The sequence below is a fragment of the Tachypleus tridentatus genome, chromosome 4 (assembly GCF_004210375.1).
Source record: "Tachypleus tridentatus isolate NWPU-2018 chromosome 4, ASM421037v1, whole genome shotgun sequence".
NCBI classification, from domain to species: domain Eukaryota; kingdom Metazoa; phylum Arthropoda; class Merostomata; order Xiphosura; family Limulidae; genus Tachypleus; species Tachypleus tridentatus.
In genome coordinates, this window is record NC_134828.1 from 20,676,068 (window position 1) to 20,700,675 (window position 24,608).

At 37.2% G+C, this 24,608-nt stretch overlaps 1 protein-coding gene across 1 annotated transcript in view; it reads right to left on the reverse strand.

Moving 5' to 3' along the window:
• Nucleotides 1-7,066: 7,066 nt before the first annotated feature.
• Nucleotides 7,067-24,608, reverse strand: part of LOC143248639 (transmembrane emp24 domain-containing protein 7-like) — a 32,616-nt gene continuing 15,074 nt past the window's right edge. Inside the window, exons 2-3 of the mRNA XM_076497156.1 lie at nucleotides 16,836-17,081; nucleotides 7,067-10,130 (exon numbers count right to left, since the gene is read on the reverse strand). Coding sequence (XP_076353271.1) covers nucleotides 9,915-10,130; nucleotides 16,836-17,081 — 462 coding nt within the window. The 3' untranslated portion in view covers nucleotides 7,067-9,914. The remainder of the gene's footprint in view (nucleotides 10,131-16,835; nucleotides 17,082-24,608) is intronic.

Genomic DNA, 24,608 nt, shown 5'->3' on the forward strand with positions numbered 1-24,608 from the left:
TGCTCTGTTCTCGTCAGTTCGCCACCAGTGGCTCAACGGTAAGTTTACAAGCTTACGACGCTAATAATAGGATTACGATACCCATGATGGAATAGAGCACAGAAAGCTCAATGGCTAGTTATGATGCTTCACTCGCAAGCTAAGGGTCGCCTTTTCATTCGTGGGGGTATTATAATGTATGGTCAATCCCGCTTTGTCTGTTTTGTGAATTAGTAAAAGAATAGCGCAAGAGGTGGCGGTGTGTGACGATGACTAGCTGACTTTCCTACATTCTTTCACAGCTAAATTAGATGACTAGCGCAGATAGCACTGGTGTAGCTTTGCGCGAAATTCAACAAGCATTTGTTTGTTTGGAATTAAGCACAAAACTATAAAATGAACTATCTGTGTTTTGCCCACCACGGGTATCGAAACCCAATTTCTAGTGGTGTGAGTCCATAGGCATACCGTTGTGCCGTTGGGGGGTCACAACAAAGAAGCAAACAAAATTATTAATTCAAAATAGGCTTCTTCTTAAATTTGTGGTTCTTTGCGTTGATTTGATTAACTATTGTCGGTTATAAAAGATTACGGACTCTTGTTAATTCTGTTGTTGTTGGTGCTAATAAAATTCCTACTTTGTTGAATTTGTTGTATTATAAAACAAACAGATTGCATTAGCTGTTTATTATTTATGATTTCTTACGATATTTGTGGAACATTCACTTTTACTGAATCGCTAAATTATTTGACTTATTTTTCATTGTGGATACTTTAAGACTAATTAAAGTTATTGCTATTATCATAGAAACTAAGTTTTATGAACTTGGTAAAACTTTGAAGTGTTGTAGAAAATGTATATAGAATGAGACTATGGTGTTACTCCAAGTGCAAAGCCACAAGGGTTCTGGTATTTTAGAATATGAGAATAGCATGTTTTCATGTGTTTAAGAACACATATTGAGTAGCTATATAAGGAGTTCACAATTGTTATAGTTCCATATTGCCCAGGAAAACAGGTCTTATTTTCTAAGTTTCTAAACGTTAGAGAGTTTCATGGTTTAAAACTCTTTCAAAACCTTCACACTTTATGATTTTAAACTATACAAATAATGGTAAACATCACAAAAAAATAGTACAATATTTATATTTTTTCACACATTAAAACACGTAAAATCTACTCAAGTCGAAGGAAGAGTAATGAAAGGGTACTTGATAAATCGAACTCTCCAGCCAACCATTATGGAGCATTAATTTCTAAACTATCCTGTCTACGTTTATTTTCACTTCAAACTATTACGTTATACTTTTGTGCACGTATGTGATAAGTTTCTTCATACAACATACATGAAGCTAATAGTTATTTCTCTAATGTTGCACACACACATTTTATCACAATTTTCACCCCTGAAACATTTTGTTTGAAATTCTTCAACCTTCAGTAATATAATTGAATTATAAATTATAAAGACCGTAAGCAGTGCGAGCAGACCTTGTGAATATAATTTAATGTATAGAACAACGACTGCAAAAAGGCAGTTAAAGTGCAGTTCATAATAATTACAAGAACAAATGGATTTAAAGTGTAAGTTTAATGCATGATCAAATAAAGAAAAATCCCAATTTTGAATGAACAATACACACTTCACATTACCTCCATGCGCCTAAATATTTGAGTTTCTTTGTTTATGTTAAGAAATATGAATAAATGTATCCATATCTGATTACTAAATATACTCTTCAAAACAAGAAACGTGAAAGATATATTTTTGTTATTTTAAAGAGAAATATATGTAATAACGTTACAAGCTCAGAGTATGTGATGTTACACGTGTTAAGGCACTGATTGTCAGACCAAAATGACAATAAAAGTTGTGCACTTTGAAAACGGAAGAAAACATCAGATTTTTCGCCAAAACGCATGCGTGTCCAATAAATTTGTTTGAGAGATTTGCATGTTCTGCAAATGCAACATGTGCAAAATCCCTATAAAAGTGACGGGTTCTCGCTTTCCATAGCTCAGTGTTAAGCCACCAACATGCAATACAGTTACGCCAAGACTGACTGAAGCACAACGCAACAACGCCATTGGTCGATGAAAGCAGACGAATCTCGATCAGATGTTGCCAGAGGTGTGAATGTCCACCCAAGCACCTTCACAAGGCTATGGAATCGTCACCAACAACATGGATCAACTCGTGACCGTCCACGATCTGGCAGACCTCGTATGATCACGCCCACCCAAGATCGCAACACCCGGTTACGTCACCTTCGGGATAGGACCACCACTGCGACGTCTGCCTCAACCATACCAGGGCTGCGTAGGATTTCCGATCAGAACCGTACGCAACCGTCTACGAGATGCAGGAATTCGACCTCCACGTCCAGTCAGAGGCGTCATCCTCACCCAGCAACATCGTCAAGCACGGCTGCAGTGGACTCGGGCACATCGAGTATGGCCTCATCGACAATGGAGGCATGTTTGGTTCAGCGATGAATCACGTTTTATGCTTCGTAGGCAGGATGGAAGGACCCGTGTTTACCGTCGCCGAGGTGAACGTTTTGCAGCAAACTGTGTGCAGGATGCTGACAGATTTAATGGTGGCAGCGTCATGATGTGGGCTGCCATCGCCAACAATGCCAGAACAGACCTTTTGCACATTCGAGGGAATCTTACGACTCAACGATACGTCGACGAGATTCTTTGGCCCCATGTGCAACCCATCATGGTGAACGTCAACGACGTTTTTCAACATGACAACGCCCGTCCTCACACAGCCCGACTCACCACTGTCTTCTTGAGACACCACGATATCAACGTTCTTCCCTGGCCTTCCAGATCACCAAATTTAAACCCCATCGAACATCTTTGGGACGAGTTGGACCGACGTCTGCGACAACAACAACCTCAACCTCAGACTCTACCTCAGCTTGCAGCAGCTTTGCAGGCTGAGTAGACAGCCATTACACAGGATGTGATTCGTCATCTCATCGCTTCCATGGTCAGGAGATGTCAAGCAGTTATTGATGCTCACGGGGGGCATACTCATTATTGACGTTTAGTGACGTTAAACCTCACCTAGTGAGCGTGGACTTCGCCTTTGCAGACTTTGGATGTTCAGCAGTTGATGGCTTACAGATGAAGGCAGGATAAATTTTTTGCAAGAGCAGTGAAAGAGGGCCAGTTTGCTTGATCGAGCTTCCACCAGGGCATGCAGGTTGGGTGGCATTGACACAGCCAGTCTCTTTCAAAATTATAGGAAAATGATCACTGCTTTATGGATTATTGTCAACCCTCCAAGTAAAATGGAAGAAAAGTGAAGTGGACCAAATTGAGAGATCATTAGCAGTAAAAGATGGACTAGGTGCATTAAAATAAGTAGAAGAACCAGTATTGAAAAGGGAAAGGTTGTGATCAGAGAGCATACGCAATACAGAGCGACCCCTCCTATCAATAACAGCACTTCCCAAGGGGGGATGATGTCCATTAAAGTCTCACAGGATTAAAAAGGGAGATGGAAACTGTTCAAGGAGAGCATCAAGGTCAGATTGATCATGTCTCTCAGGCGACAGATAGAGAGAACAAACGGTGATATTATAACCCAAGGAAACTAATGGTTACGGCCTCCAAGGGTGTGTTGAGTGGCAAAGACAAGGCATGCACATGCTAATCAACCAACAGTGCCACCCCTCCATCACACAGCCTGTTATTTCTATAAAAAGCAAACAGCCGAAAGGTGATTGTATTGGCAGGTTTCAGAAATGTTTCCTGTCAGGAACGACATACAGGATGGTAGGAAGCAGTCAGTGTTTTGATGTCATCCAGATTGAAATGTAAACCTCGACAGTTTCACTGTATCAAGGTGGCCATTTTTACTTATGTGTAGAGGCAAATTGGGAGGAGAACCCTTCTGTTTATGACATCTTTTTTCTTTACTGTCTTTATTCAAGGGAGGTTTATCGACCTCCGTGGATCCTGCCCTGGGTCGATTTGGCAGGTCTTTGCTGTTGGAAGAGGATTCCAGTGACTGAGGACGTGGACAAATGATCGTTTTGCAACTTGGGGTCGAAGAAGAAGATGTAGCCAAGGTAATTCCTGTAACCAGAACCAAAGGAAATGGATCTTGGGATTTGTTGGAATGTATGTAAGGGACAGAGATGGGTGTTGAAGTTGATTCATCAACATTTTTAACCATGGAGGTCAAAAGGCTTTTCATTTGTTTTGAGAACGATTATCTTGGAGGCACAGAGATCTGTTTGCACTCCCACTGTAGAAAAGCAGCATACGTCCAAGATGAAATGGTGGACAGCAACTTTTGAGCCTCAGAATAAGTAATGTTATTAACTGTTTTCAAATGCTACACTTCTTTTTCTTCCATTTAGGGCAAGAATGAAAATAGGACGGGCGAGAGCCATTGCAATTGACGCAATGAGGGTCTGTTTCACACTTATAGGCATCATATGGGCCTTGCCACTACAATGAGCACATGTCAAGGAACCCTGACATGACGTCTTTGAGTAACCAAACTACTGACACCAGAAACATCAGAGAGGGTTTGAAATGTATGGCCGTATCCTGCAATTAAGATAAAACCTGCCATGATGGTGGCAGGTGGAAATGGTGATGTAAATGTCAGAAGAAAGATATTGGTCTGCATCGTAGTTCCATCTTTGTGAGTGGAGATACGTCTTTTTTGCAGAAACTCCTTGGCTGGAGAAACCAGCGAGAATCTTTGACTAGGGGATGTTCTTCAAACCCCTCTCAACAATATCTCCTCATAATTAATTCAAAATAGCATGAGGTATAACCTCAATTGCCTTTGAATGCAAGAGAAGTTCACTGTGTTGAGATGTGGATGTTTCCACCAATATGTCACCAGATTGAAGCTTCTTTACTGACTTTGAAGAGCCAGCAAATCCCTCTAGTCCCTTCTGAGTGAAAAAGGGAAACATTTGCCCTAAAAGTTGGTTTGAAAGTGAATGCAATATAAGAAAATGATGTACAACAGGTGGTACAGGTGGTGAGGATTGCTGCTGATACTCTTCAAGATGTGGTCGTTTACCTATACTGTTTTTTCACTATTTTATTAATATTTTAAATTGGAGTATTCATAATAAAGAGAGGGAAATTTTGGAGCCCACTGACACCAACCACCATTGAGCCCTATGAGGGGACTCACTACAATGTCAAACAAGGACACTGCAGCAACGACAGGGTTTCTTGAGAACCATACCCAAACACTAGCATCAGATACAATGTCCAAAACACCTGTTGAGAACATCCAACACTGACCTTAGCCTAAGTGGACCAGCTGATTGACCCAAGGGGGGCCACCCCAAGGTTGCCCATCTTCAGGAATTCAAGGCCAAAGTGGTGTGTTATGGTTGGACCCTTCAACTATCAGGATCCTCTCCTCCCCTTCATGAGTTGCCATACACATGGGTGAATGTTTAGATCCCAGATGAGGTAAACTGAAAGAACAGAACTTTCCCTGAGAGGTTCCCTCACCACGTACAGAAATCTACACCAAGGGGATTTGTTGGCTACCCTTTTTCTTTATAATATTGAACAACATGCCATAAATACATCCTTTAACAAGCATGATTTTAATTTGTAGAGAACGTTTTCTGCAGGTGCAAACACACAAATTAATAAACACTATTCTTCCAACACACAGTTTCACAATAAATTTTCTAAGTGCAAAAATCACAAGTCCCTTCCAAAGACCCAAGCACAATGAATATTAAATAAACTGGTTTTCTAATTATGTAATACACCAAAAAATTAAGCAAAAAAAGCCTCAATTTTGCATATACCATATGTGCTACTATGGTGGAAAAAAACTATCAAAGAATTCATCCAATGCTTTGCTGAGACTAACCAAATTCCCTCCACTAAAGCTATAAAAATTATAAATGAAGTATAAAACACAAACATGGCAATGTTAATAATTATATAAAAAAAATCCAATAAACCCAATCAAAAGCACCATTTTTTGTGGAAAATGTCAGTGTATTTCTTACAAAAAATCTCACCATCTACTACCTCTCTAGTGATACTCTTTTACCAGTTAATAGTGGAATTGACTATCACATTATAACCCTCCAAGGCTGAAGAGAAAACCTTTTTAAGTGGTAAGGACTTGCAAGTTGTAAGTCAAGCATCCTAAACCACCAGTTGTCTTCTCCAGATAGGTTTGAAAAACATGAACCTAGAGTATAACTCTTTCACCAGAGAATTTGGATCATTTGAACTTAAATGACTTAAACATGTATTGAAGTTAGAAATATTGTGAAAGACACGTATGCATATATGCATTATTTTAAAGTTGGACTTAAGTGTATTTGTTATTGGCAACTGTGAAAACTCTAAACTAAAACATAAAATTGGTCTAAATCATTTCCACCATGAGAACAAACCCAGTAAGGTGTATTAACCCCCTCAGTTGCAGAATGCACCATATGGTACAATTGTAAACTGGCAAGCAATTGTGGAACACACCATATTGTGTACTTTAATTTCTTTGGAACAAAAGCCTGCAGAAGCAGCCAACTGATTATTAAATTTTAGTTGATTATTTATTTTCCCTGATATGACTGGCTCACTCATTAGCTCAAAAGATGCTGAATTGCTTTTTTAAAAAATTACATGCAATTTTCTTTCAGTTATATATACACACACACCCACACACTGAAATATTACAAAATACAAATGAAATACATAAAAATAAAAAATTATAAAATTCTGGGAAAACATTCTGCACTGCACTGTCATTTTTAACAAAAAAAAACTCCACAGTTAAGGGGTTAAGAATTTTTTTAAAATTCAAAAATTTTGCACACACATTTTTTAGATAGTTTTGTTGGAAATTAAGCTTTGTGACTTACCTTTATTAAAAACATACTATCATATTTATTCCTTATAATACAGTTAAGCATTTATCCTTATTAGCTTTCAATATTTGTATATGGTATTGCAAATTAAGTAAACAAGGTATGCACTAGAGAAAAGTCATAAATTTGCCATTGATCCTTTATAGGGATAACAGACTATGTTGCTTGGTGTTTTAAAAAAAACAAACTAATATAAATATATAACAATTTACTGTTCAAATATTTATGATTTACATTGCCAGAATTACATTTTAACCAGAATCACATTACCAAACATTTTAATATTGTACAATTAAAAGATGCATTAGGCCTCATATAAGAGTCAAGTGCAAAAAATGAAGTAGGACAGAGTATATTATCCACCCAAAAAAATCCTTTAATTATATCAGTGTACAGTACCTACCCACCCTTTAACACTGTAAGAAAGAAATATAACTACATATTCTTAGGTTTAAATACACTAAACACTTAAGTAAAATGATTCATGGTTATTTCAAGAAAATTGAAGTAACTAACAATTCAAGTTTTTGTGTATGGTGCTACTAAATAATTTTGGTTTACTGAATAAAAAACAAACAAAAGAAAACATAACATGAAAATTCCAAATGAAGCTTGAATTTGAATCATTACAAATTTTCAAAGATAATAAAAACTATGAACATTAAAGTAAGTTGTTACATGGTTAGGTAGAGTATATTTCTTTAAGTAAAAGTGCAATATTAAATATTGTTATTCTGGGTTACATTTAATAATTACTAAAATTATTAGACAAAACTACTTTCTTTCATAAAAAACAACTTAATAGGTTATCTATGTTGATATCTTAAATGTCAGTTCAAACTGCAATCAGTTTCAAGGTTATTGTTTAGATTTAATATACAAATCTGAAACTTATGATAGCAACAGAAAACTTCCTTTTAGCACAAACATCTACTGAAAAATAAATATAATAAAATTTAGAACAGGAAGATAGCTATACTATAATAGTTAATTTAGAATTAAGCATACTTTCATTTGAACTCTCTGTAAACTGTATAAAATAATTCCCAGTTTATCTCTTATTTGTAACATTACCTGTACCTTCTAACCTTTCATGCAGTTTCAAAGTAAATCTATTACACTATTATATTTTGTTGAAATAATTTCAAACTCCCAGATAAATTTTCATAGTTAAACAAATTGCACTTTAATCAAGTAAATATTTTGAGATTCAGTCTTAATTAACATGAACAAAATTATTAGTATATTTTATGTTCAGTCTTTGCAACTTCTACAAAAATGACACTTTTAACACTGCTCAAGCTTCCTTGAAACAAGTTTCAAAACAAAAATATTAAACAAAATTACAAATTTATTTCAAAAAATAAGATGCTATAAAAGCAAGTTGATTCTATTTTTAGGTATGTAGTATTGACTCTAAAATGCCCATCGATGATATGCACCAATTTTATGGTTTGTTTTATTAAATTACAAACAACTTATTGGATGAAGTAGCTTAAAAACTTCTGTAAACTTTGTAAAGATGATGTAGTTTCTGCTAATAAAACTTTTTTTCCATATGCAACATCCATATGAATTTGCAGCTTTGAAAATTGAAAAAATATTTTATTGTGATATGTTTTAAGAAAATTAAAATAGCTTAATGTAGACTTGAATTAGTTTAACAACTTTTTATGTTCTTTTGAAACTTTCCTATGAAATTTATTTTACAGAACCTTAGGTTTTATCTTTGTTTCAAGCCAATAAACACTATATGTAATTTCAGTATCCAACTTCACCACACCAAAATTATAAATAAGCTGATTTCTTTTTTTTTTATTATTAATCATTAGGTTTCATTTAATATGTAACTTTAAACCTATACTTGTTTATATACATTTTGTAAATTTATTTTCATGTTCTTTGTTCATTCAAGCACATGCTTAAGCCAGTAAAGCCTAATATAAGCAGAGAGTAACAAACATAAATCTTTTTGGACAAACAAAATTTGATATAGTTATTGCAAAATGGTCCTTACTAAGCCTAGTTTAACTTGTTCTATGAAGAAAACTTTTCTTGTCATAATGTAACATAATAATTTAACTGAAGTATAAAATGATAAAAGAAGCTTTGCAAAAACTTTAAAATACCAGGACTATAACTATATTGGAAGTTGTTCACAAACATCATTTCTTCTAGCAACATATCACTAAGCTAAGTTTTCATCACTATGAGCTTAAACAATTGAATGTAATAGAAAAAAAAAAGAAAAGAGGTTCACTAGTTGTTGAGATCTGTAGCCTATGATTTGTCAAAGCTGAGATGCAGGTAATTACATCACACCCTGATAATACGATTTAGAAAGAGAGATTGAATAGCATTGATAAAACTACATTCATACTGAAATTAAGGTTAAAATTAGTGCTGTTTTGTTCAAAACTATGTTGAAATTCTCCCTAGGAGTTTATCAGCACAGTATCAAACTCAGAAAAAAATTCAAGAAATTCACAAACCCTTATGTTTTCATTCTGAACTTACTAAAATCAATATTTGTATTTGTTTTTTGCAAAATGTGTGAAAAAATGACTAAAAGTATTTTTTTAATAATTTCTTAACCGAACTGTGTAATATTGACTTTGAGGGAGAGATACACCTACCTGGGTGCCATATATTTAAAAACTAATTTCATGTCATTCATGACAACGAGAAACCCACTTGATGTAAAAATGTATCTCAGACAGCTGGTATGGGTATTAAAATTTTAATTTAATAAAAGTTTTAATACCCATACCAGCTACCTTGAGATACATTTTAATTCCGTGTCAAGTGGAGAGAAAAAAAGACAACAAAAAAACACTATCTTACATGCATTTGTCAATCTCAATGCAAGTAAGTCTACAACCTCAATTCATAAACTTTACAATCACACAAGACCATACTATAATTCTTATACATACAGATGTACGTAATCTTCTTCACAGACTAAACTCTCCTCCCAGCAATAAATACTGTGGCAGTATATCTCATTTTAACATAAAAATGAAATTAAACTTTTTCATAATCTAAGTCTTTTTTTCAGTAAAGAAGTTCTTTAAAATGATGATTTGACCAATGCCAATACAGAGAATGGCCAAAGTTTCACCAGTGGACCAGAACATTACTCTCGTATTCAAATCCTCTGCAAACTTTCTACCTTGAGCTTCCCGTAATCTGTGATGTGTTTGGTAATCAATAACAGTGTTTAAATTCTCATGAACTTGGGTGCATGAAGATTCCATCTGAAAAAAATTAAAGACATGACAATAATAAAATAAATATAATAATTAGAGAAAGAAGCTGAGTTGCAGCAAGGTCAATAGAGCAAAAACTTCATTTAAACTTGCAAAATCTGTAAGGAATAAATGTGGTTATTTTAGAAAACACCCCATATCCAATGAATGTTTTGGGAATATACTCAAACTGATTCCTTCTTTTGTCAAACAAACTTTTAAAGAGCTTAAAAAACACTAAAAGCTTTGTTAACATTCCAGTCAAAATATCCCATATCAATGTTGGCCTTATTATTCCTTTATTACAAAAACAGCTTTACCTTTAGAGAATCTATGGCCACACTGACTTCTTGAGTTACTATACTGATATTTTTGAGCAATATACTGTACTGTTTGTAACTACATTGTAAATGCTGATATGTACCATAATTTTTAAGTTACAAATTTCTTATATGATAATGCATTTCCAGAAAGTACTTCCCTCCTCTCACAATATTAGCTATCACCATTTTGTACTGCTCTCCATATGCAAATATTTTTTTTTCAAAATACATGCCACAAGCCTTTCACATTCCTCTGTTAAATCCAAACTTCCAACATGTCTCATGCAAAACATTATGCATCAACTCTCCATCAATAAGAAAAAGCCACTATTATGTGACACGTGGCTCCCTATGTGTCACTACCAAACAATTACTTCAAAGCTTGAAAGAAGATGTGAGCATTGGAATCTTTTGAGGAGGAAGGGTGAGAAGTGTAAGCATAGGACAGTACCTATTGGAAATACATTCTTATATAGAAAAATTATAATTTCTGATATGGTACCTTCCCACTTTTCACAATATGAGCTTGAATCCCATAGTGAAAAGGATGAGGGGCATCTGTGAGGGCAGAACAGGTGTATCCTCTGAAAGTGTTGAAAGGACACACATAGATGTGAGAGAGAAAAGACAGGTGATTTGAAGAGGGGCACTGCACCACTTCTGAACTAGGAATCTCTTTTGACATGAAAAGGTGTGATCAAAATATGGTGGGCCATAGGGAGCACATACATGTGGGATAGTTGAGCAATGAATGTTACAAAGAAAGAAGAATCACCCAATCCCATTATGGAAAGTGAGCATGTGAGGATATATTCCATGATGTAGATAGTGCATGACAGACCATACTTGGTAAGTCAATAACATCCCAAACCTCGTTCGCTGGATACACAAATCCAAAGTAGGAGGAGGTTCACACTGACTTCACCTCGAGTCCCAAGGCAAAGAATGAGCCTAACATTTGATTTCAAGAATCCACAGGGTAGCCTAATGCCAGGGATTTAAGAATGCATCATCCAAAATCTGAGAGAAGTCCCTCATATGCACTCAATCCCTGCGACCTTGAAATGACCAACATCCATGCGAGGACAGGAGGGGGGATATCCAATCGAAGGGGTGAATAGTATTTGGGTGTTCTAACTCCAGGAATTAGTTGTTCAACTAGAGGATCTAGCAGCTCCATGTACACTGACTGAACACCACTGCCCTATTCTGAAGAACTGAAAGGTTATAGGTTGCCTCCAAGGTCACTCCTTCCAAGAGCTTGAAAATGATAAATGGTAAAAAATCATATACTCCACTGAAAGATGGAGTAAAAGAGGGGTGGAGAGTCTAAAGGAAATGCAACACCCAAAATAGTGCAATGAGTGATCACAAAACCTATTTCTAAAAGCAGACCATACGAATTTATTCAATGTAGGCATGGCAGGGATGGACAGCAATTTTCTTTTATCTTACCCATGTCATCCATGAGGGCTAATGTCTGGGATGAGCACATTAGAATGCAATTATCATGAGGAATTTACACACTAGTGATCTCATGAAACAACCCATCTCAAGGGGGGAGGATACATAGCCATAGAAAATGCACAAGAATCAACATGGCTTACAGTGTGAATTTGATAGCATGATGTCTGAAAATGCTTATAGCCATCTAAGTGGAACCCATTCTGAGTACAGATAGAATATACGATCATGCACACCTTGCCACAGAGCAGGATCCAAAGTGAAATTGAAGTAGGGGCTCCTGAAAGAAAAGAAAGCATTAGTAAAAACATACCTTGTATCACAGGTGCACTGAAGTCTGTAGAACAGTCACAGGTAGTAGGTGATACCCCAAGGAAGCAGAAACAGTGATGTGGTGTAGATAGCAGGAGACAAATGTGTGTGGAATCATCCATGTTCCTGATTACAGAATCTCTTCCAATGGCTGGCAAAATGAATGGCAGGACAGAAGGTAGAAGGGCAAATATGATATGAGAAAACATGAAAGATATCATGCTGAAATGAAGACAAAGAGGATGAGAACAACTGGATCAAACATCAAACCCAACTGGTCAGTGTAACCAGGAAAAGATCACAGGAAAAGGAAGGTTGCCAAAGAATAAGTAAAAGTGGAAACAAGGACCTTGAAAGGAAGCTATGCAAGTAATATAACAACAGATTGCATAGACAGAATAGAAGAGTCTATCCTGATAAGGACAAGGGTGGAGATCAGAAATAGAGGATAGGCAGATAAGGGAAAAGAAAGACTGACTTTTTCAAGATGCAGAGATCTTATGAAGAAAAGCACAATCCAAAAAAATAGTAATGCAGGAGAGGTGGTACAAGGTCCTAGTAACATTGATGGCAAAAATATTCAACTTACAACATCTGCAAGCCAGGAGGAGGAGAAAATATGCCTTCAAAGTGAGGTGAAACATAGAACACATAGACAGCAGTTCAAACAGAGGTAAAGTGAGAGCATGAAGGATCTTGTCAATATTCCAGTCCAAGAGCAATAGAAGCCTCAGTGGCCAATGGAGCCATAAGGAATGGATTAACATGGAAAGAACAATGGAAGCAAAGACTTGCAGAAACTTGGAAAGTGGAAAGTATAAGATAATACCACATGAAACCCTAAAATCGAGGATACTGAAGAACCCTTTCAAAAAGCTATGTGAGAAACTCAAAAATAGAGGAAACTGTTGGGTGAAAAATCCAAAAACTCAGAGTCAATGCCACAAGCAAAATAACACTCTACTTTGTCAGGCAAACAGCCAAAGAAGGAGGACAAATGGGATGGGCTAAGTGAGTAGCTACACTGTGAGAGAATCCAGTTCTCCTTGCCAAGGACCAGACAAAAGCCAGATGTAAGGATGAAAGATGGGAAATGAGGGATATAGAACCAGCAAATGAGGTTCATGTAACAAGTCTGGAAGTAAGGGAAAAAGAGACAGGAGGGATCACCAGGAGCTAAATCAATATAAGGAACCATAGTTGAGTGGATCAGTAAGGAGCAATCAGAAGGATTCTGCATAGAATGTCAAGGGTATGTGAGACTACTTTACTTGATGAAGTAATCATAGAGGAGGAAAAATAGGTATAACCAATTCCTACCACAGGCATTTACTTACAAAGCTCTAAGATGGGAAACGGAGGACCAAAACTGATGTAACTTGTGACTGGGAGCAGTGGCAAATGTGGCAATATGGGGAGTACCTAAACAATGATAGCACTACTGAACAACAGCAGGATGTAAAAACCATTCTGAGGGATAAACCCAATCCAGTCGGGACAGACAATCCTCCACCAGATTGAATGCACCAAGAATATTGCATGCCATTAAGTGAATGTGATGGGAGTTGGCTCAATAGATAAGATTCAACATGTAAAACACAGGAATCTGTGTTGTCTCTTCTTTGGAATGAGAAAGAAGTCAGCAGTGCATGTGAAAGTGCAACCTAAAGGTATGAATATGCCAAGCAAAGTGGCAAACCACTTGGCAAAAACATACAGCTTGGAAGTCAGATGAAAGGGCCAGGTACCAAAAAGATATAGCACCCAATGACAGGCAAATAGATAGGAGCAAAACCCACACAACACATGTGGAGCAAATACAAAAATATGTTGGATGAGGAGGTTGACTACTGCCTTGGACAGACACTAGTATGACCAGGGATCCCACACAAGACAAAGGAAAGAAGAGAAAGGAGAAAAGGGGTAACATGAAACCCTCTAAAATAACAAGACAAACCTGAACATCAGAGAGGAAAGGGCTGCTCTAATGAACCAAATTTGCCAGATGAGTTAACACTAGTTCCAAACCCAACAGGCAGTCACAGGAACCATTGTCTGCATACTGTGTATCAGCATAAAAAACAGTAAACTGTGGTCCAGAGGGGTGCTGGGATAGATAAGGCTGTGAAGGATAAAATCTGGAGCAAGGACACAGAGCCATGACTGACTCCAATGGGGACCAATGGGGCATCCAGTGGGAACAGTGAATCACTTTTGGACAGAAGCCACACACAACTTCAAGGACACAGTAACCTTGTTACACTTGAAATGAAAAAAATGGAGCCATAAAAAGATCCCATATATATATATGTACCTGCGTGATGAGTCCATGAGAATACAGTGTCGTAACCAAAAAAATCCTCAAGAAATGTAATACGTGTGTAGGACCAGAAACAATATGTGGAATACAGTGGAAGAAGAGAGAAAGGATGTCCCCAGAAAACCCCCCTAGGCTTCCTGTGAAAGCCTCAAACATGAAGAGGAGTGAGATGAGGTATTATAAAGTGTCAGAAAAAGACCAAATTGAAAAAAACATGGTATAGATCGGATGAACAGGAAAATTGGGACCTGTGCTCTCCAAAGAGGTAAAACTGAACCCAGAACTGATGGTCCAGAATTTGGAAGCCAACCCTAAAAGTCATAAAGGTGGACTGACCCAAAGCCCACAGGAAAGTAAGCATACCAGTACCATCACCCAACACGGTGAAAAAGGCTCAATGTAAACACAAACATAAGTGGACAGGGAAACAAGGGAGAGAGGTGGAAACAATAAAGTGAAAATAACTATGGAAAGAAATAAAACATCACATAACTGAGATGTAATCCCTGATAAAGCTAATTACAGCTGAACAAAATGTGTGGGAAAGTATGGCAAACTTCAGGTGTTGGAATCAAATTTTCATCATGTAAGAGGCTTAAAAATACAGGAAGAAGTGCATGAAAAGGAGACAGCATGGTTGCCATACACTGTTCCATTTCCCTGTGAACAAAGGCCAAGAAATTCTCTGATGACTTGCCTGTGTCTGTGGACGAAAGTGCAATAACAGACAAGTGGCATACACCAGAAATGGTAGCAGCAACTTCAGAATTCAGGTTATACACTAAACCATTGAAAATACACAGCAACATGAGTATATCAAATGCTCTCAAAGAAAAGTGAAATTAAATTAAATGAACTTCAACTGAGGTAAAGTTAAACCACTTCTTAGGTAGTAAGTGGTCTAAAGAAAGATGTCTGCACTCAAGCGCTCCCAAACAAAAAGTGATAGTTAAGCAGTTTTGCATAGAAAAGTCACATAATATTAGTACTCTCCTATTGGTGGAGATTTAAAGCATAATGATTTGCATAAGAGATGTGTTGGAACTTTGGATTCTAACAGAAAGATGTGGAAGGTTTGTGGCATATATTTTGAAAAAATTGAATATAAAGGGCAACACAACACTAAATGGGAAAAGTTAATCTTGTGAGAATATGGAAGGTACCACATTGCACTTTAGGTACACATTATTTTCAAAATAAAACTTCATTTCTTCAATGGCCAGTGCATTCTTTTTACCATACCCAGCAATGATCGATTTTAAAGTAGAAAAAAAACTTGTGGAGGCATTTTAATAAATAAAATTAAAATGCACAGGAAATGCCTAAAGTTGAAGTTCATTGGTAATACAAAACATCAAAATGGTCTATGAATTATTATTATATTTAAAATGGGCATAAAAGTAACTATAATATTAATTAGAAATGAAGTGAAACAAAAGTTCTCCAACTTATGACAGTTATTGTATTTTTGGTCCTGACACAGCAATTTACAATGTTATTTCATATGTTATATTATGAAAAATCTTATGAAGTTATTCTATTCTTGTGCTACTAAATATCACCTCTCTTAACATAAAATGATTTCTTTCACTAACACCTAGTTTTTGGAAATTATTTAGTGTATATTTAATATTTCATTTAAAATGCATTTTGTTTCAGCAAAAACCATTGTAACAATTACAAAAAATTTAGTAATTAGTATTTACATCTTTACATTTTACTTTCCTATTCATATTTCTTGTTTAAAAAATCACAATATTATTCACTTGTTTAACAAACACTTTTAAGAGCAGAAGGAAGTAAATCTGCAACCGAAAATTGCTTTGTTTTTTGAATTTTCTGCAAAGCTACACAGGGCTATCTGCACTAGCCGTCCCTAAATTAGCAGTGTAAGACGAGAGGGAAAGCAGCTAGTCATCACCACCAACTGCCAACTCTTGGGCTACTCTTTTACCAATGAATAGTGGGAGTAACTGTCACATTATAATGGTACCACAGTTGAAAGGGCAAGCATGTTTGGTGTGATGGGGACTGAACTAAGGACAAGTAACAAGACACACTTCAGAATAAATTTGGTAAAAAAAAAAAAGGTTCATCCTAAGTATAACTTATGAGAAGTCATCACCACTGTTTGTGGAACACACTTGTAGCTCTTGGACTGGCTTTGTGAGCCTCAAAAGATTTTAAAAAATGACACAAAAATACAGTATGCACTTTACTTCCATTTAAATTCACCACTAAATTTAATAGAAATGTTATTATCTAAATAAATTCCTTTAAAGTGTCTATACTAACCTTTGTCATGGCAGACAAATGCTCCTCTATGCCCGGAAGGGGTTTTTCATCCCCCACTTGAAAGTCCATGTATACCAGCTTATGACTGAAAGTTGAAAATTCATTACTGAAGCACACAGTGTAAACACCTGTCTGAGCAGCTGTCCAGGTAAAACTGTCAAACTGCTTCTTAATTCCTTTATACAGAATCTCTTTCTTTGGTGATTCTAGAGTCATATCTACATCATACTGACCACCTGTCACAACCTGTAGAAACATACAAACCAATGCAGTATCTAATTTTATTAGAACTAAACTAAAACAAGTATGGTATCTAATATGTATACAGGAAATTTCTATATTGATCTTGAAGTTAACATTTTCCTAAATTTATAATGTATTTCCAATTATATTCACCTCCTCTCACACTTACAGCGACTACTCAACTGCGACAGTTTATTCCTTTGCCAAGCTAAGCATTGATCTGGTTATTTCTCACTTGCTCTAATCTTTTATACACAACTTAATTACCCTTGGAAATATCTGTCCCATGAAATTCTCCACCTACATCAATGCACTCTATATTTTAGTACTGTATACAATTACCTCATTCACATAATTTTATCACATTTTTGAGACTGACTCAATCTACAGTCTCTAACAGAACCTCTTCATGGGAAAAAATGGTGTGAGAGTGTCAGAAAAAGTAAGTATGACTGAAAATACGTTTTCAATTCATGAAAATGTTAACTTCCAAATGGAACCTCTCATCGCTAGAATCCCACAGTGAAAAGGTGAAGGGGCTGGTGAGGACATATCTATATAAAAAGTGTCTGTACAGATCATGAATGTGTCAATAGAGGGTTGGCATTCTAGAGGCAAGGGAACATTTAAGTGTAAATGTGTGGTCAGCTAAAGAGGCATAAAGGGCTCCATTCATACCAACATTATACATTGAGCAAAAACAAATAAGGCCCAGTTAACTTTAGCTGACAATTAAATCTGCCCTTAAAATAAAAACTATATTCAAAACAGGTATGTACTACACCCTGAACTTAATTCTTGTATCATTGGTAGAATTGCACATAAGTGATCATCACTATAGGTCAGTCCAAAAAAAGACAGATACACACACACACACTTTAGTAAATCACATACTGTAGGTATAAAGCAACACTGAAGTAGATAAATCATCTTCTCTACTTGAAGCAGCCCTAAATGCAACATTCCAGGTTTGGAATGACAAGACTGAGTATACCTTGTTCAATCTAAGGAAGCAGAACTCCTTTTGACTAGGATTATGAACATTTACCCTCACTCTCCAACTGTGTGGACAAAGTACATTCCACTTGCTCCCAGTATTATGGGTAAGAGGTGGAACAAATGTACAAAACCAAGGACCCAGGATGGAACCACTATGAGGAAAGAGTAGACCTATTCCTTAAACAATGCAATGGGTAACACTTGCCACAAATGGTTAGCTGGTTGGTTTGGTGTTTTATGGCACAAAACAACTAGGCTGTCTGTGCCAAACATCTGGTAAAAAGTTAAAATTAGTATAATTCAGAAAAGGAAATTAAGGTAAAAAATCAAAGTTTAAAAAAAAACATAAGTTGCATTAAAACCAATTTTAACATCTTATCTACAGCAGTAAGAGAAAATTACAGGAAGGAAAGGAAGGAAAACACAACCTCAGGTAGGATGCTTTGGTAAGGAACAAAGTTTCAAAGCATATAGTAAAAACAGTTGCAAATGGCATAAGTGCAAAGAAGGTTCATGAGACTCAATGTATAAGCTCTGAACTGGGGAAGTGTGGAAAGCCCATGCAGAGCCAAAGTCCTTCATGATGAATGGGGTCCAGCATCTTTAAGGCGAGGTCCTGGAAGAGCGATAGACTAGTAATCCATAGTCAATTTCAGATCAAATAACAGCACGATATATCTTCAGCATAGAGCATCAATCAGCTCCCAAGTGATGGAAGAGAGGACACGGAGGATGTTCAGTGCTCTTGTACATTTGACCTACAGCTGCATCGCGTGTGGTATGAAGGTCAGCTTATGGTCAAAGATAAGCTCCAAGAACATTGTCTCAGGAACCACAGGCAGCAAAACTTCACCGATACAGAGTTCAGGATCAGGATGACTATACCATTGGCAGCAAAAATGCATGAAAACGGTTTTAGGGAGAGAGAAGTTAAAGCCATTTGCTGTGGTCCACTTCAGTTAACAATTGAGAGCAGTCTGTAGCTGTTGCTCAACATACCTATTTGTTCAATGACTGACTTGAGATGTGAAAGTTTAATAAAAATGACCACATATAGAGAGGTCTTGCAAAATGCCATACCTCCACGTTGTATCATAAGCCTTCTCAATGTCAAAGAATATTGATGCAAGATGTCGTTTCAGAAAGGCTTCTCTGATTGATGTTTCAAGTCAAAACAGGTGAGCACTGTCATTGGAACCCACACTGGGTGGGTGAGAGGAGGTAGTTTGGTTCCTCGAACCAAACAAGATGAGTAGTAATCATCTTCTCTAATATCTTACAGAGACCCCTCACAAAGCAACTGGTCAGTAGTTTGAAGGAATGATGGGATCCATCCCAGGTTTAGAAAAAGGTGGGACAATAGCCTGGGATCAGGCATCAGGAAAAACATTCTCCTGTCAGATATGGTTAAAAACAATCAGAAGAATACCAAGAGAAGCAGGAAATAGATGGTGCAGTATTTCATAATGTACATCATCAGGTCCGACTGATGTACTGCCAGACCAATGAAGAGCCAGTTTGAGTTACACCAGTGTAAAGGGGCAATTATAGTCATAGAGACCATCAGCTCGAAAGGAAAGAGGTGATTGCTCTGCCTGAGTCTTGATGGATAATACGGTGGAGGAAGAAGCAGAAGTGCTAGACACCTAGCAAAAACTTTCACCTGGAGTATTGGTGATGCTTGGGGTATCAGCTACTTCCTTGCTATCAGAGAGCAAGATCAAGAGGGGAACAGAAATATATTGCCCACTGACCTTTTGAATCTTGTCCCATATGACTTTGGAACTTGTGGTAGAAGATATGCTGATTGTAAACTTAATCCAAGATTACTTCTGGCTTTGACATCTTACCCACCAAGCATGGGCCTGGGCCTGCTGGAAAGTAATGTGGTGTGAGAGCGTGGTATATTTACAAAAGGATCCCAAGCCCATTTTGAGCCTTCCATGCAATGTGACAAGCAGGATTCCACCACAGACGAGGACATCATGGAAAGCATGTCAAGGTTTTAGGAATACATTGCAGAGCTGTCTGTATACAGTGAGTTACTGCTGCCACACAGTTGTATACTGAGGGCTTACAGATGAAGGCAGGATCAAGTTCTGCAAGAGCAGTGAAAAAGGGTCAGTTTGCTTGACCTAGCTTCCACCCAGATATGCAAGTCGGTGGCATCAACATGGCCAGTCTCTCTCAAAATTATAGGAAAATGATCATTGTCTTGTGGATTATTGTCAACCATCCATGAAAAGTGGGAGAATAGAGAAGCAGAGCAAATTGAGAGATAAATAGCAATAAAGGACTAACTAGGTGCATGAAAATAAGTATAAGAACCACTAATGAAAAGAGAAAGGTTGTGATCAGAGAGCATACACTTTACGGAGTGACCCCTCCCATCAATATCAGCACTTCTCCAGAGGTAATGATGTGCATTAAATTCCCCAGGATTAAAAGGGAGATGGCAACTGTTCAGTGAGAGCATCAAGATCTGATTGATCATAGGTTTCTCCAGGTGACAGGTAGAGAGAACAAACAGTAATGGTACGACCCAAGGAAACACAGATGACTATGGCCTCCAAGGGTGTATTGAGTGGCAAAGACAGGGTGAGCACATGCTGATCAACCACAGTGCCACCCCTCCATGCAGTCATTTATCACACAGCCTGTCATTTCTGTATAAATAAAATTGCTGAAAGGTAACTGTATTGGCAGGCTTCAGAAATGTTTCCTTAAGGAAACAAATACAGAATGGTAAGAAGCAATCAGTGTTTTGACATCATTTAGAGTAGAACATAAACCTTAAAAGTTCCATTGTATCAAGGTGGCCATTTTTATTTATGTGTAGGCAAACTGGGTGGAGAACCCTTCTGTTTATGACTATGTCTTTTTCCTTCACTGTCTTTATTCGAGGGAGGTCTATGCTGTTGGAAAAGGATTCCAGTGACTGAGGACATGAACAAATGATCATTTTGCAATTTGGGATCAGAGAAGAAGATGTATCCAAGGTAATGGCTGTACCCAGAACCAAAGGAAGTGAATCTTGGGATTTGTTGGAATGTATGTAAGGGACAGAGATGGGTGTTGAAATTGATTTATCAACTTCTTTAACCATGGAGGTCAAAATACTTTCATTTGTTTTGAGAATGATTCTTTTGGAGAAACAGAGAGACCTGTCTGCACTCCCACTGTAGAAAAGCAGCACATGTCCAAGATGAAGTAGTGGACAGCAAGTTTCGAGCCTCAGGATAAGTAATGTTATGAATCATTTTTAAATGCTACACCTCTTTTTCTTCCAACTATGTAGGGCAAGAACAAAAGTAGGATGGATAAGAGCCATTGCAACTGATGCAATGAGGGTCCATTTCACACTCATAGGCATGGTGGTCCTCGTCACCACAATGAGCACACGTCAAAGAACCATGATATGATGTATTTGAGTCACCGAACCACTGATACTGGAAACATCTGAGAGGATTTGGAATTATGGCAGGTGGAAGTGGTGATGTAAATGTCAGAATGAGGATATTGGTGAGCATCATAGTTACATCTTTGTGAGTGGAGATGAGCCTCACTGCAGAAACTCTGACTCGGGGGATGTCCTTCATATCCCTCTCAACAATAACTCCTCGTGTTGAATTCAAAGTAGCACAAGATGTAACCTCAATAGGTATATCCCCAATCACCTTTGAATGCAAGAGAAGTTCACTGTGGTGAGATGCAGATGTTTCCATCAATATATCACCAGAGCAAAGCTTCTTTACTGACCTCAGAGAGCCAACAAGTCCCTCTTGTCCCTTTTGAATGAAAAAGGGAGACATCTGCCCTAAAGGTTTGTCTGAAAAAGAATGTAGTATAAAAAAATGAGGTACAACAGATGTTACAGATGTTGAAGATTGCTGCTGATAATCTTCAAGATGTGGTTATTTACCTATGGACTGTTTATTCACTATCTTATTTAAGTTTTTATTTGGAGGATCCATTATAAAAAAAAAGGAATATTTTGGTGCCCACTGACCCCACCCACTATGAAGCCCTACGAGGGGATGCACCACAATGCCAAACAAGGACACTGCAGCAATGAACAATGCCAAGGTTTTGTGAGCACTATACCCAAACACCAGCATCAGATACAATGTCCACAACACCTGTTGAGAACATCCAACATTGGTATTTGGTTGACCCTAGCCCAAATGGACCAGCCAACTGATCCAAGAGTGGCCACCCACCTACAGGCATTCAAGGCCAAAGTGGTGTGTTAGGGGTGGACCTGTGAAGGAGAGGAGGTCACCATGCACAGCAAACACATCAATAAATGTTTAGATCCCAGAGGAGGTAAACTGAAAGAACAGAACCTTCCCTGGGAGGTCCCCTCACCACGTACAGAAATCCACCCTGAGGGGCACATGTCACAAAGTGGAATCCTGTGAAAATGAGGTAAGGAACCCTGAGAGATAAAGAATAGACAAGCATAGCAATTAAAATACTCACCCCTCTGTATAATCCAGGGGGAAGTGGTTAAAATAGCTACAGGGAAGTTGTTGAACACCCTCAAATGAAGATATTGCCAGATCATACAGATAATAGAAAAGTATTAGCAGAGGTCTACAAAGCAGTTACACAACATCCTCTAGTTAACAATTAAACCAAGCTGCTAAGGACATGTAAATGTGACTAACCTGATTAGTTATGACTCATGGTAGATTCTTTGTCCTCAAAGAGAGCCCAGAATAATCAATATGGAAGAATTTCATACCCACCTTTTCAATGTAAATAAGGATAAATCCTGGGAAACTGAATAACCTCAAGGGACCTGAGAAGGTAACAGAATAAACGAATGTGCAGAAATAAAAAAAATAATCAAATCTCACTCCAAAATGACCATGACTGCCACAATTGCAATCTCAGAGACCCTGGAGAAGCACCACTGAACCGAATATACATCTTTATCTCACTACAAATAAGGTCACTGACAGACACAACCACAACCAAGAATAAAAAAAAACCTCCACAATGTTGTGTGACACTATATATCAGAGAGGACAAAGAATAGACATGAATTGCCTCTGTGTCAGAAATAATAATCCAGGAATTTATACTATATATCAGCTTGTTAGTCTTTTTTTTATAAATGAAATTCAACTAGATGCTGCTAAGAATGCTCAAAGTATCTCCAATGATTGTAGTAATAGTATAGAGAAACACATCAGTGAATTATTTCTAGAGAAAAAAAGTTATAACATCATGTGAATGAAGTGATTTTATATAGTATCAGGATAGAGAGTGCAATGACGAAGGTGGAAAACTTCATGAGACAGATATCACCAAGAGCAGTTAAGTGGGGTTTATATACCACTGAATTAAGGGAGGAAAAATAAGACCAATACTAAGATGGGCAAAGGAAGAAACCATGGCAGTCAACTGATATATATAAGTGTGAAAGGAGGTATGTATTATTTTAGAATATATGTACAGATGTAGCTTTTTTTTCTTCTTTTTATCTGCACGAAAATGTTATGTAAAGAAAGCAACATCAAGAAACTATCCAAACATTGTGGTTATATTAATGACAAGATATTATGTGGTTCTACCAAAATTTATGGAGCCTCAATCCCATTGATATCACCAGTATACACACATTTATGCTATCAGACTGTTCCACTGATTGGTATCAAACTAAATTGACCATCCCAGCCTCTGGGTCAAAATGTAGAATGAAGTTAAAAAAGTCAACTTTTAACAGTGACACCTCCACTGGCCACAGTAACCTGAGCTACCAAAGGTATCAATATTCTGAATGTTACAGCAGGAACTAGAACTGAAGAACATCATCTGCTTATGTACTACCCATCTTATATGCTTCATTCTGGATTAGACAGTAACAATTATCACTACAAATTCTACACAGCTAAATAAAGACTGGAATACGAAACAGCAGTTTAAGAATGGTCACAAGATGTGCTACAGCCACCTCCTACCCAATTACACCTCACAAGATTCATCAACATCACACAGCAGAAACATTATTTACAAGCAAATTTCTTAACTTGTGCCTTGCAGTGTAAAGACCACGCATTCAATCATTGAATCATTGCCCTTCTCAACTGAGACATTAACGCTTCACCATAATCCCACAGATATCAGTCAAGCACATAATTTCTAAAAGGTATCTCATGAGATAGTCATGACTGGACAGGTACCACACATCCACTGCTGACTTACATTGGTTGCAACTAAATCTCAGACATTTCCACTTGAAATAAACATTCAATATCACAAGGATCTTTGGAAATCAGACTGGGCAGAAAATACATGTAGTAGACGGAAGTTCAAACAGAAAGAAAGCCTGCAAGTCCTATTTTGAGATTATGGTGACCAGTCACCATTACCACAGGTGGTTATTGTATCACAGAGCAAGAATGCTAATTGGACATATTTTGTCTTGTAGAGCAATAACATTATACATAAATCAAGTTATGCATTCAAGCTTCCCACAAACAGTATAATGATGAAGCTGGAAGCAATAAAGCAAGCTTTTTC